Genomic DNA, 15,375 nt, shown 5'->3' with positions numbered 1-15,375 from the left:
CTCTGGCATTGTTCTTTTAGATATAACTTCTACAGGTTTATCTGTAGATGTTTACGGAATTGGGCTTACAATCGATCGTGCGCGTTTTTGCCGGTTGTTGTCAAACACAAAGCTCACTAGGCGATATGGCCGGATAAACAAACCTGCAGTTACGATGACCTCATGTGAAAGGCCCCTATAGAAATTAATGGTACTTAGAATTGGGACGATCAGCTTTGTTGCTTTTTAGCACTTTTACTTTTTTTTTTTTGTTTCTCAAGCAGGTGGAAAAAAAAACCCTGAAACTATTCCAGTTTTTCTGAGACAGCTTGCAGATGCTCCACAACCCTGACCAGGATAAAGTGCTTACTGGTACTAAAGATGAATGAATTGTATGTAGAGAAGGACATCAAATATGAGCTCTTCATGGTCACCAGTGTAGCTCAGGTTTCCACACAATAAATTTAATTTAATTTATGCCTGGCGTTAATTCAGCTGCATAGATCCCTAAATGGATGGTAAATTGATTGAACATTTTCAGAATGCGTCTGTGTCTATGTGTCAGCCCTGTGATGACCTGGCGACTTGTCCAGGGTGTACCCCGCCTTTCGCCCGTAGTCAGCTGGGATAGGCTCCAGCTTGCCTGCGACCCTGTAGAAGGATAAAGCGGCTAGAGATAATGAGATGAGATGAGATGAGATTTTCAGAATGCATTTTACAGTCCTGAGAGTCAGATGAGTATTTAGTCACGTGAGTGTCAGTAATGGTTAATTTCTTTTCTGATCACCTGTGTTCTTCTTTGAGAGACTCTGCTATGAGGCCTGATTTTCTCACCCCCTGCTCCAATTACAAATAAATTATAATTACATAAATATCTCTCTCTCTCTCTCTCTCTCTCTCTCTCGTTCTGTTAGCACATAAGAGACAGAGACTGTAGGTTTCACAAAGTCGCAAATGTTTATCTGGATGTCTCCTTTGCACAAATTTACCTTATTCCTGTTCTTGATTTCCCAGGGCCCTCTCTGTTCTAGATCACCTGTACCAGTTCCTACATTGCTTTTGCTTTACTGCTCCTTCATGACATTCATATGTTTGTTTTTTAATCTTATTAATCAAGCCACGTGAACACTTTTATTCCCTCGTTATCAACTAGAACAGTCAATAAGGCAGTGCTGTGTTTACTATTTCTTAAGAGGCACACAGGAATAATGTGTTTCTGTTGGGTTTCAGATATTCAGGTCACAACAGGGCTTGCAGTACGCGTGTTAGAAATTATCTAATGATCTTCCAGTGGACCCCAAGTCTGATAGTTATTAAAAAGATTTATAGCACAGCAATATTGAATTGTCATATCTGATTAGTCCGAAGGTGTCGATGAATTTTCTGGAACAGCCGCTCTGTGTTAGCAACACAAATCACAGGTTTATATGAAGGTGCTCGTTCTAATATGTTATCACTTCAGTAATAGCAGCTGATTCACAGGGAGTTCCATGTAAACGGATTTAAAAAGTGTATAGTTGATGATTTTGGTGAAGATTTTTGGAAATGTTTACTTAGCTTTTTTTCTTTTTTTGGAATGAGTCTCCAGTGTAAGACTCCAGAGTTTCCACTTTCAGTTTTCTGACACAAGGACAGAAGGCTTTGTGGTTTCTCAGTAAAGCCTAGGTCACAACCGGCCATACGTGCTCCTATGGCCGGTCTACGTGCAAAAAACGCAAGAAACGCACGGAGGGCGCGTGTGAAACGCACGGAGGGCACGCGTGTGACGTGCTGATTTTCGAGCCGTAGACTGGCCGCAGAGGTTCTTTGTCATGTCAAACACACTCTACAGGCGCTTACGTTTTTTTTCAGGTTGCAAGACAAACTTACGGCCAACGTGCGTCTTTCTCCACGAACAAAAAAAACGCAGCGATTTGGGAAACGCCAAAAATCGCACGGTCAAAAAATCGTACGTCCGGTTGTGACCTAGGCTTAATATGAAAAGTCATAATGTTTGTCTTATTAACTTAAAGAAAGAAAAATTACACGAGCCTGGTAAAGGAGTGACTCTTTATAGTTGTTATAACAAAATAATATAAAATAATTTGGTTGGTGGATATTCCACGAGGGCGGTACGGTGGTGTAGTGGTTAGCGCTGTCGCCTCACAGCAAGAAGGTCCGGGTTCGAGCCCCGGGGCTGGCGAGGGCCTTTCTGTGTGGAGTTTGCATGTTCTCCCCGTGTCCGCGTGGGTTTCCTCCGGGTGCTCCGGTTTCCCCCACAGTCCAAAGACATATGCAGGTTAGGTTAACTGGTGACTCTAAATTGAGCGTAGGTGTGAATGTGAGTGTGAATGGTTGTCTGTGTCTATGTGTCAGCCCTGTGATGACCTGGCGACTTGTCCAGGGTGTACCCCGCCTTTCGCCTGTAGTCAGCTGGGATAGGCTCCAGCTTGCCGGCGACCCTGTAGAACAGGATAAAGCGGCTAGAGGTAATGAGATGAGATGAGACATTCCACGAACCATTACACACAAATATACATGGATAAAAAGTCTGATGTATGGTTCTTTAAGAAAGAAAAATTCTAACTGTTGGCAAACTGTTGTGGTATACGATGAATAACATGCTTTGTGATGTGCTGTTATCTGAAAATAATTAATAATCAGCTTTACTTCATATCCTTTTCAGGAAATTAGAGCTGTAAACATCCAAAGAACCCTTAACCAAACTTTTTTTTTTTCTAAGAGCATATCTCAGACAGGATATGGGAACAGAAACTACAATAAAGCCAACAGATTTGATTTCAAGTTGAAATGCCACATAAACATATTAGATATCTGGCTGGATTGTGTTCTTTTAATTGAGTTTGTTCTGTACTAGATCGGCTTGAATTAATAAGCTGTTCTCTAAAATGCCAAATCCAATGTCTAAAATATGCACTGCGATAAGCACGTGCAGCTTCATGGGGGGAAAAAAGAAAAAGTAAAAGATTAACATTCTAGGAAAGTGTTTTCAGCCTCAGTCCAGAACTCTGTGTTTGTCAAACCGTGATAGCAGCATGATGAGTTTATGGCATTACTTCTCTTTAGCAGAAGCAAAGGGTGATAGGAAAGAAGCTGGACTGGATGTGTTGAGAAATCTTGAAATGCATTTACTGCCCCCTAGTGGAAGAGAAGAGAAAAGAAAGGTTGCGAGAGAGGAACCTCGAGATGTCCAAACCAATGTACAATACAGTGGCTCTTCAAAATATTTGGTCTAACTTTATACATTTTAATGTCAGTTTTGTGAATAATTATCTACAAGTAAGGAAAGTCAATGATTCATTTAGAACCCAACAATGGTTCTCTGGCAAGTCAGTGATTTGAACTCCTAGCCTTCCGGTCATTAACTTAGCATGATAATTGGTCAACTATCACAGCCAGAGTTCACGGATATGTGTACTCTGGAATCTGACTTCAGCATATGTGCGACAACATCTCAGGCACATCATATCTACTCTAAGGAAAAAGATATACAGCAATAAATTTGAAGAATATATGCGTGTATGTTGTGCAGATGTAGGAGCTTTCTTCGAGGCAGGAACTCTGGTCCGCTATAACCTGGTGCCCGAGTTGATGGCCACTTCATCCAGCATGGATGGGAAGGATTTGAGTCACTCACAGGTGACAGAGAAGAACCTGACCCAAGAAGTCGTGACCTTCAGCTTCAGCACAACCAGCACTCCCAGCATCCTCCTGTACATCAGCTCGAGGAGCCGTGACTACATGGCTGTGGTTCTGCGCCACAACGGTACGACACTCCTGAATGATGATCTCCAAATGCAGATATGCAGACGTACTGTAAAATAGTTTGTGTCTCTGAACAGAGAGCGACTGAATGCATCAGTCTAATGACTTCATTCGGAGTGTCCCAGCAAAATTTATTCATTCATTTAGTCAGGAAACTGATGTGCTGCTCTAGAGAGCATCTTAAATCAACCAGTACGGTTAAATAACATTTAATGACATTTTTAAAATGTGGTCTCTTGCTGTCTCTCTATTTGTCTGTCACACTCACTTACTCACGCGGACAGACTTGAACAAACACATGTACCAGTGGGTTCTGGTTCATTAATAATTTGCTCTGAGGGGTGTTTAAACTTCAGAGCAGAGTGTGTGTGTGTGTGTTCACACAGTGCTACAGTGAGTCACAGTGTCAGGGAGTTCTCATATCCCATTAGGGCAACTGATAGAATATTAGTAAAGAGACGTTCTTCTGTGGGTTATAGACCTATAATAATCAAATAGTGTGCAATGCAAAACTTTGCATATTCTAAGGAATATATGAAGAAGACCAAATTACATGCACTAATTTGTATGTACAGGGCCATACATTAATGTCAAGCTGTTGGTGATTTACAATGAATAATTGCGAGAATTACAACATGTGCAAAATAAGGGTAGAAGATAATATGCAAATTAGGGTTTTGCACAAGCTGTTTGTTCTTGATAGCTGTGGTGAGTTCAGATTATGAAGAAGAGTTCAACTGAAAGTAAACAGGGGTTTGTGATGTTACGAAATGAAAACAATATGATCACAACCAACAAAACAAATAGGAACGTTTTCGGGCGAAATGAAAAATAACCTGGTTGCGTAAGTCTGCATACCCTTTTAGAATGAAGCATGTGACTGCTCAGAATTCACCAAACTCATGTCTGAAAGTAATTATCATGCACGCATCATCAATAAAGTAATTCTGATTAACCCCAAATAACGATCAGCTGTTTCTGTAGTCAGGGTTCTCCAGAAAATCTGAAGTAGCCGGCTGAAAAGATACTGAAAAGTAGGTAGCTCTGGAATTTGTGGCGGCAAAGCCACCGCGGCACGCCTAAAGCCCGGTACGCACGGGCGATTTTCCGTCGCAAGCATATTGCGATTTTTGGACGCAAATTTCCCCTCTTGTGTGCACGTTATCTGTGACCAGTGGGCGATGCAAGTGGGGAGGGGGATACAAGTCACGTGGCAATCACATGACTACTTCGTGGGCGGGGATTGGCTTAGCCTTTGGAGGTGATCGCTTCGTTATCGCAAAGACATGCACATGCGGCGATATCTCTGCAACAAGTCAGCGAGTGGTGATTTTTTTTGTTGTTGTTGCAGAATATCAAGCATGTTTGATACCTGCAATCTGTCGCAAGCAACAAAAAATCGCAGTCGCAAATATTCGCACACGAAGTGATTTTTCGCTTGCATCAAAAAGTTGCACAATTAAGCAACGGAAAATCGCCTGTGTGCACCGGGCTTAAGGCACACTAATGCTAGGGGGAGCATGTCCCCCCCCTCAGAAAATTTTTAAATTTACATGCCTGATGGTGCATTCTCAGCTAATACATTACTGACCATTTCCCTGTAAAATATTTGCAAAATATGTCTGAAATTTCCCTTCAGATCTTTATGTGCTTGGCTTTCTCAGTTCCCCTCTGTAGTACGCTGCCTGGCTCTGTAATGCCGCTTTTCCACTACAAACGCGGCTGAGCCGTGCCGTGCCGAGTCGAGCTGAGTCGGGCTGAGCGGGGCTGTTGGAGTTGCATTTCGACTACAACCGCGCTGAACCGTGCTGGCTGGAAGTGGGTGGACACATTGGGTGGAGTTAGCGAAAGTGGGTGGACGTCATGTGATGTCGTTAAGCAGCGCAAACAGTGACATCAGTGACAGTGGCGGAACAAGTCAGAGCCGGGCCGGGGGCGGGGCAAATGACCGGGCCCTTTATTAAAGCTTATCATAACATCATTTTAGGCTACAAAATGTCCGCAACTGCGGTGTTTACCAATTTCAACACTACCGGGTGCAACTATGTTATTTAGTACATCAAGTCCTTCAAACGAACATGTAACTCAGAAACAAAAAACATTAGGATACTGTACATGGCTCATAATAAAACATCAATAGCCTATACTGCGCACATTATTTGAAGGGCATACGAATGAGCGCTCAGAGGTTGCAGCAGTGACAGGAAGAGTCAGAAATAAAAGGAGGGCGGTGCAAACCTCACTGAATGCACTGTGTTTACCAATTTCAACACTACGGGGTGCAACTATGTTATTTTGTACATTAAGTCCTTCAAACGAACATGTAACTCAGAAACAAAAAAACATTCGGCGACATACTGTACATGGCTCATAATAAAACATCAATAGCCTACTGCGCGCATTATTTGAAGGACATACGACGAGCCTTGCGCTCCGCGAACTCGTCCACGATGCTCTGATTCAGTGAGCTTTTAAGCAGTAGTCTCACGACCCGAATAGTAAACAATAAACATGGAGGACATGGAGTCGTTAGTGTTGCTGGTCTTGGTGCTGTGGCTTGACAACGCCAACAGATACTGGCAAGAGCGTATAGATGAGGCGAGGCGCATAAGGCTTCAGAAATTCTCGTAATTCGTAATTATTCTTCTTCCGGGTTTGCGGTGTTTACAGATCCCAGCGCGCTCGCGGGGCGTGTGTGGGCATGTGAGGACACGCCTCCTCACCAATCAGTGCACAGGGGAGTGTCTGCTCACGCCCCCAGCCTCAGTCAGCACGGTTTGGCTCGCTTCAGCCCCACTCCAAAACGGTGTGAGTTTTAGGGGCTAAGCAGGGCTGAAACGAGCTGAGTCGTGCTGGTTTTTGGTAGTCGAAACGCGAGCCGTGTCGGGCTGAAGTGAGCTGAAGCGAGCTGAAGTGAGCTGAAAAAGGGTAGTGGAAAAGGGCCATAACATAACTACATGATGAGCTTATTTGGTGCATGTGTAATGTACTTGATGGGCTTCTGGTGTGGTATTGTGCACTGTATACAGTGTCTTGCAAAAGTATTCATCCCCCTTGGTGTTTGTCCTGTTTTGTCGCATTACAAGCTGGAATTAAAATGGATTTTTTGGGGGTTAGCACCATTTGATTTACACAACATGCCTACAACTTTAATGGTGCAAATTGTTGTTTTATTGAGACACGAACAATAATTAAGATGAAAAAACAGAAATCTGGAGTGTGCATAGGTATTCACCCCCCAAAGTCGATACTTTGTAGAGCCTCCTTTTGCTGCAATTACAGCTGCAAGTCTCTTGGGGTATGTCTCTATTAGCTTAGCACATCTAGCCACTGGGATTTTTGCCCATTCCTCAAGACAAAACTGCTCCAACTCCTTCAAGTTAGATGGGTTGCGTTGGTGTACAGCAATCTTCAAGTTATGCCACAGATTCTCAATTGGATTGAGGTCTGGGCTTTGACTAGGCCATTCCAAGACATTTTAATGTTTCCCTTTAAACCACTGCAGTGTAGCTATAGCAGTATGTTTAGGGTCATTATCCTACTGGAATGTGAACCTTCATCCCAGTCTCAAACCTCTGGCCAACTCAAACAGGTTTCCCTCCAGAATTGCTCTGTGTTTAGTGCCATCCATCTTTCCTTCAGTCCTGACCAGCTTTCCTGTCCCTGCAGATTAAAAATATCCCCACAGTATGCTGCTGCCACCACCATGCTTCACTGTAGGAATGGTGTTCTCAGGGTGTTGGGTTTGCGCCACACATGGCATTTCCCATGAAGGCCAAAAAGATCAATTTTAGTCTCATTTGACCAGAGAATCATCTTCCATGTGTTCGGGGAGTCTTCTACATGCTGTTGGGCAAACTCCAAACCTGTTTTCTTCAGCAATGGCTTTTTTTCTGGCCACTCTTCCATAAAGCCCCACTCTGTGGAGTGTACGGCTTAAAGTGGTCCTATGGACAGATACTCCCATCTCTGCTGTGGATCTTTGCAGCTCCTTCAGTGTTATCTTTGGTGTCTTTGTTGCATCTCTGATTAATGCTCTCCTTGCCCGGTCTGTGAGTTTTGGTGGGCAGCCTTCTCTTGTCAGGTTTGTAGTGGTGCCATATTCTTTCCATTTTGCTATAATGGATTTAATGGTGCTCCCTGGGATATTCAAAGTTTGGGATTTTTTTTTTTTATAACCCAACCCTGATCTATACTTCTCCATAACTTTGTCTCTGACCTGTTTGGAGTGCTCCTTGGTTTTCATGTTGCTTGTTTAGTAGTGTTGCAGAGTCAGGGTCCTTCCAGAACAGGTTGATTTATACAGACATCATGTGACAGATCATGTGACACTTTAATTGCACACAGGCGGATCTTCATCAACTAATTATGTGACTTATGAAGTGAATTGGTTGGAGCAGCTCTTATTTAGGGGTTTCATACGAAAGGGGGTGAATACCTATGCACACTCCAGATTTCTGTTTTTTTCATCTTAATTATTGTTTGTGTCACAATAAAACAACAATTTTCACTTTTAAAATGGTAGATACGTTGTGTAAATCAAATGGTGCTAACCCTCCAAAAATCCATTTTATTTCCAGCCTGTAATGCGACAAAACAGGACAAACACGAAGGGGGATGAATACTTTTGCAAGACATTGTAATTGTAATTTCAGCATAAATATTTGCACACAAATAATTATCTGCACTTTGTAAGTATGAAGCCTTTTATTTTTATGAAGCCTATTATTTTGTTTACACACTCCCAATTCCCAAAGTGACTTTTCGGCATCGTCAGTCACATTGCAGGTGCTAAAGTAATATATTTTGTCATTTGAGGTAGAAATTCCTCAAATTCATGAAGGCAGATATGCAAATCTGAACAAGCAGTATAAAACTGGTTCATGTGAAAGATGCAAGATCCTCTGTCGACCCTGTTAGTAATTCGGCATGCACTGCTTTATAACTCTGCCTGTATAACTGCCATTTCTCTGACCAGCTTTGTTATTATTTTAGTTTAATATTTCCATCATAAGCATAAGTATTACTGAAAATGCTCTTCTCAGGATGTAATTTTGTTACAGGATACACCCATATTTTATTTTTCTTATGCTGTACTTTTACATTTTTGTTAAAATAAAAAGTTTTTCATCCAAAACCAAATGGAATGCAAACCTTTCGACTTTATATTCAAGTTTAAAATTAACTGTATTGTACTCTTGCAGTATTATCTTGAATGAATTTCACTTTCAGGCTTTTATTTGCATTTTTCTGGCCCTGAAATTAGCTCCTCCTACAGCTAAAACAAAGGTGAGAAAGGAGTAGGTTAGCCCCACCCCTTTCCCTGAAAGGCTCATGAAGCATATGTAGTTTAAGCAGAGGGGATGGGGTTGGCTGGAGAAAAGGAAAGGCTTTCGGTTAAAAATTTTTGTCACAAACAACAAAGGGGATTAAACATCACTTTAAAGCATATTTAAGATCACTCTCAGCCTTCAGTAGTTTCAGTAGCTTTTATTAAAAAGATCATGTTGTAAAGATCCTGATATTTTATGGTATATGACATACGTGGAAATTACTTTTCCATATTATGCATATTGGTTTATCGTAACATAACATTTTGTGTATTTATTGTAATTTATCCTTTACAATGGTCTTCACTCACCCATGTGTTTGCACTGTTTCTCCCTCAGGTACCCTGCAGCTGCGTTACAACCTTGGAGGTCTGCATGAGCCCTTCGCCATTGAGCTTGACCAACGCAATTTAGCCAACGGACAGCCACATAACATCAACCTAACTCGGACAGAGCGAGAAATACACGTCCAGGTGAGAGTAGAAAATACGTGCGAATATGAATATCTTCATATTTCTTGATTTCATGATGAGAAAGCCAAGTGGCCCTGTAAATTCTTACAGTAAGTCCATCAGCAGGATTGTGTGCCCCTCTTGGAAAGTTAGCCCTTTATTATTAGCATAGGTAATCGTGCGGGGCCGAGTAAAATTAAGGATTAATTTCACGAGTGATTTTGAAGTTTTGAAAAGTCGTGAAGCGACGAGGGCAATTTCAAAACTTTGAAATCACAAGTGAAATTGATCCTTAATTTTACGAGGAAAATACGATTACTTATTTATAATCGTATTAAATAATACGATTACTTGTTTATAATATACAGGGCCAAATTCCTACTTCGGAAGCCATTCAAGTTCACAACATTTGTCATTCACGTTTTCTGAACCAATCAGGGCGCAAGACTATCTTGCACGTTTGAATCAGTTTCTAAAGTGTCTTTCATCATGACACGGCGACACGGTGTATTCTAACTCCCAGCATTCATATGGCACTAGAGAGTCATTTATTTGTCTTTCTGTGGCCCATTTCTTAAACATGGAAAGCCAAAAATTTTTACTTTTTTGGTATTTTTTCATTTTTGCTTGCAGCTTTCAATTGGTTTATCATTTCTTCGTCAAATATAGCGAAATGCGGTAGTGCTGAGTCAGCAGTCAACCATTTTGTTGACAAAATTTGCTAATTTTTGTAACCGTAACCAAGCAACGAACTAGCCAATAGCATTTCAGAAATACGGCCCTGTGTTAAGGAAAAAAGCCCTCCTTGATTGACCAATCAGAATTGAGTAATTTGGCCCTATGTATTATAATTATTATTATTATTATTATTATTATTATTATTAACAATATATAATAGTGGCAGTACAGTGGTATAGTGGTTAGCGCTGTCGCCTCACAGCAAGAAGGTCCGGGTTCAAGCCCCGTGGCCGGCGAGGGCCTTTCTGTGCGGAGTTTGCATGTTCTCCCCGTGTCCGCGTGGGTTTCCTCCGGGTGCTCCGGTTTCCCCCACAGTCCAAAGACATGCAGGTTAGGTTAACTGGTGACTCTAAATTGACCGTAGGTGTGAATGTGAGTGTGAATGGTTGTCTGTGTCTATGTGTCAGCCCTGTGATGACCTGGCGACTTGTCCAGGGTGTACCCCGCCTTTCGCCCGTAGTCAGCTGGGATAGGCTCCAGCTTGCCTGCGACCCTGTAGAACAGGATAAAGCGGCTAGAGATAATGGATGGATGGATTTATAACAGTCCAGCTTTGCTTCAAGTTGGCATATAAAAAGGTTCAATTGCCTGCTTGGGGATAAATAAAGTTAAGAACATTTTAAAATGTTCAAAAAATCTGGACTGTGTGTTCCCCAAGGTAAAGTTTATTTATGATTCATTAGCAGAGATTATTAAAATTGACTTTCTCTTGAAGAGATTGCAGCTGATAGATTCATCTATTTAAGGCCTGGCAATTAGCTCGCTCTGAGAAAGTTAAGCTGAAAGCAATTAAAAGCAAGCTCCTTTGAGGTGAGGCACAAACAATTAGAATAAAAAAAGGGGGAGCATTGAGAAATTTAGAAAATTCTGTCAGCGGTGGAATGGTGGAAGAAACATCTTCACATTTATTACTCCAACACATGAAATGAGAGGTGAAATGTGATGACAGCCAGTGATGGCTGGTTGTCATGCAAAATGGGAGGCTAAACTTTATTATTCTCTCCACATTCACTGGATATGAGCAATCACACACTCTGATTGATGACTCTACTACTAGGCTATCAGCTCATATACTGTGAGTAGAGAAAAACAAAAAATGTCGGAGCATGTTGCTGAACCAACTGTTAAATATAACTGTTAAATATCTATCAATACATTTGCAATGAAACTAATAAGGTTGAATAATGCGCAATAAACTACACTGCCCTGCCAAAAGAAAAAAAAAGTTACGGGTATGCACTGTAATATTTATTTGGACCGCCTTTAACTTTGATTACAGCACACATTCGTCATAGCATTGTTCTGATAAACTCATGCAAGGTTACAACATTTATTTCAATTAATGAATTGTTTTTCGTTCATGATGAGTAAAGACTGAAGTAAGGGATGAAACGCAACAGGCCTGCTGTTCTAGAAATATAATCAGCAATGGCGTCGTGTAAACTGAAGTTACCGGTACAAAGTGTATTATTTTTCCTATAGCGCAATAATTTGCCAACAATGACAATTTTTAATTTAGTAAACAGGAATGACATCGTGCCTGTTTTTAATTAAGTTATAGCAGCTATAAACAGTTGTTCCTGTAGTAGAAAACTTACTGATAATTACAATGTGCTGGCATCCAAGACTCCTTCCATAAATGTTAAATAAATATCTTAATGTTTATTATTAGTCTTAGATTATGTTGATCATCTGCCATACAAGTCCTTGTGAATGAGCTGTTACTGTAGAAGCAACATAACTATATTAACTAGAGCAGTGGTCGCCAACCCGTCGATCGCGATCGACTGGTTGATCTTTGAAACATTCCCTGTAGATCCCGAAAATAATAGAAAAATAACAAAAATGTTACGGCTGATTAATGTTCAGTTTTGCAAGTGTCTCTCTCAGTCCAGTCCTTGTGTTTTTTCAGTGTTACAGGCTGCATTAAATTGACCAATAAGATCAAAGAAGGATACTGGCACATTAACTGTCGCAAAATGACAATATAGACCTCTTGCAGTCACGTGACCGAATCCCGGTTGGAATGTAAACAGCCGCCATCTTGTCGGTCAACAACACAGCTGAATATAACCGACGGACTAAACGGCTCATTTTTCTAATGAACAGGTAACTAGATATATGTCTAAAATAAACGACCTACAGATTAGTGACCCTTATCGATTACCGGACGTAGTTTTCACAACCGTGGCAGTGGATATTGAACTGCCAGAGGTGGAATACCCAGACGTGTATAATTACCTCATTAATTTTCCCTCGCTGTTCAGTGGTGAAGCACTGCGTGCTTATAAATCTCTGGACAGTTATCTTTACAGAAATTCAGGATTTGTCAGCCCCCCTCAGATGTGGCATCTTGTAAACAAGAAAATAACAATCCTCATTGGACGCGTAAGTCACTTAAGTATTGAGTACTAGTACTGATACTAGATATATCAGTAGTATCTAGTATAGCACTGACCAGCCGATTATAGAATAGAATAGAATAAGGTAATTCCAGCTGTAATTCCAAATCGTCCGTCTTGTTTACCATGGATCTGGCATTGGAGAGGTAGAGGCTTGGCAGTGGAGGTTTGAGTGGCTGTTTTCTGAGCTTAGTCAACAGGCCGGCTCTGCAGCCTCGCTTTTGCTTCCTCTCCCGACGCCGCCTCCTTCGCCTGCCAGACCCGATAACAATCCACGGAGACCCCGCTGGTCTCGCTATCTCGTCCGGAATGTTGTGCATGCGTTGGAAATCGCTACAAACCGTCATTTTCTGCTGGAAACCAATGCCCAGTAAGTCCATACGGTTGTAGTGGATATTGAAGTCCGGTACAGACGAACAACACGCAAAAATACACACAAAAAACATAAAAAACGTGCACAGGTAGGGAGAGCTTGTAGCCACAGCATCCCCATCATGCGCCGCCATATCCACTATTATGGTTGAATATTTTATATTATCAGTTAGATCAAGTATCAGTAGTCTATCATTATTACTGTATATATGGTATACCTGATAGCAGCAATCCATTTTGCACGCCTGTCAGGGTCCCGTGGCAGCCTACTATCAAGTGTATGTGAGCATCATGGGTTTCCCACACTTGAAAGGGAAGGACTCGGACACAGGATTCCACTCGTCTTATGTTTTATTGATTTTCAGTGGAGTTGACGTTGTAGTAGAATTGTATATAGTAGGGTTTTCCAGAAGAAGTAGAAGTAGAAGCAGAAGTAGAAGTAGAAGGCGGAAATATGGCGTTTGACCGACAAGGTGGCGTCTGTTTACAATCTGGATCGGCTGTGACGTCACATGCAAGTGGTCTATACGGCTCTAGCGAGTGATAGCCGATAGACTACAGTGTTGTTAGCTAGCATGGCAGAGGCTCCAAGAAAGAAGTCGAAAACATATCATTTTCATCCAGAATGGGAAGAGGAATTTCTTTTCACCATGGTGAAAGACAGGTGTGTGTGTACGCTGTATCACAAAACTCTAGCGCTGTCTAAAAGAGGGAATCTGGAGCAGCACGACAACACCAACCACGACAAATTCAAAGACAGCTTCCCTGCCAAGAGCGCAATCTGCGCTAAGAAAGTTGCTGAGCTGAAAGCGGGGTTGAAGGCCCAGCAGTCGCTTTTCACAAAACCTGCTGCTCAAAATAAGGCTGCGACTGAAGCTTCATTTCGTATACAGTGGTGCTTGAAAGTTTGTGAACCCTTTAGAATTTTCTATATTTCTGCATAAATATGACCTAAAACATCTTCAGATTTTCACACAAGTCCTAAAAGTAGATAAAGAGAACCCAGTTAAACAAATGAGACAAAAATATTATACTTGGTCATTTGTTTATTGAAGAAAATGATCCGATATTACATATCTGTGAGTGGCAAAAGTATGTGCACCTCTAGGATTAGCAGTTAATTTGAAGGTGAACTTAGAGTCAGGTGTTTTCAATCAATGGGATGACAATCAGGTGTGAGTGGGCACCCTGTTTTATTTAAAGAACAAGGATCTATCAAAGTCTGATCTTCACAACACATGTTTGTGGAAGTGTATCATGGCACGAACAAAGGAGATTCCTGAGGACCTCAGAAAAAGCGTTGTTGATGCTCATCAGGCTGGAAAAGGTTACAAAACCATCTCTAAAGAGTTTGGACTCCACCAATCCACAGTCAGACAGATTGTGTACAAATGGAGGAAATTCAAGACAATTGTTACCTTCCCCAGGAGTGGTCGACCAACAAAGATCACTCCAAGAGTGAGGTGTGTAATAGTCAGTGAGGTCACAAAGGAACCCAGGGTAATTTCTAAGCAACTGAAGGCCTCTCTCACATTTGCTAATGTTATTGTTCATGAGTCCACCATCAGGAGAACACTGAACAACAATGGTGTGCATGGCAGGGTTGCAAGGAGAAAGCCACTGCTCTCCAAAAAGAACATTGCTGCTCATCTGCAGTTTGCTAAAGATCACGTGGACAAGCCAGAAGGCTATTGGAAAAATGTTTTGTTGATGGATGAGACCAAAATAGAACTTTTTGGTTTAAATGAAAGGCATTATGTTTGGAGAAAGGAAAACACTGCATTCCAGCAAAAGAACCTATCCCATCTGTGAAAGATGGTGGTGGTAGTATCATGGTTTGGGTCTGTTTTGCTGCATCTGGGCCAGGACGGCTTGTCATCATTGATGGAACAATGAATTCTGAATTATACCAGCGAACTCTAAAGGAAAATGTCAGGACATCTGTCCATGAACTGAATCTCAAGAGAAGGTGGGTCATGCAGCAAGACAACGACCCAAAGCACACAAGTCGTTCTACCAAGGAATGGTTAAAGAAGAATAAAGTTAATGTTTTGGAATGGCCAAGTCAAAGTACTGACCTTGATCCAATCAAAATGTTGTGGAAGGACCTGAAGCGAGCAGTTCATGTGAGGAAACCCACCAACATCCCAAAGTTGAAGCTGTTCTGTACGGAGGAACGGGCTAAAATTCCTCTAAGGACTGATCAACAGTGACCGGAAATAAATGTTTAGTTGCAGTTATGGCTGCACAAGGGGGTCACACCAGATACTGAAAGCAAAGGTTCACATACTTTTGCCACTCACAGATATGTAATATTGGATCATTTTCCTCAATTAA

General features: G+C 41.6%; 1 protein-coding gene across 1 annotated transcript in view; it reads left to right on the top strand.

Annotated features, from left to right (window-relative positions):
- Positions 1-15,375, top strand: part of LOC132867605 (contactin-associated protein-like 2) — a 386,791-nt gene that overhangs the window by 353,892 nt on the left and 17,524 nt on the right. The window contains exons 19-20 of the mRNA XM_060900588.1: positions 3,512-3,745; positions 9,414-9,547. Of these exons, the coding sequence (XP_060756571.1) occupies positions 3,512-3,745; positions 9,414-9,547 (368 nt within the window). The remainder of the gene's footprint in view (positions 1-3,511; positions 3,746-9,413; positions 9,548-15,375) is intronic.

This window comes from Neoarius graeffei, chromosome 19, assembly GCF_027579695.1.
Source record: "Neoarius graeffei isolate fNeoGra1 chromosome 19, fNeoGra1.pri, whole genome shotgun sequence".
NCBI classification, from domain to species: domain Eukaryota; kingdom Metazoa; phylum Chordata; class Actinopteri; order Siluriformes; family Ariidae; genus Neoarius; species Neoarius graeffei.
The sequence above is the reverse complement of the archived record's forward strand: the minus strand, read 5'-3'. Positions and strand labels throughout refer to the sequence as shown.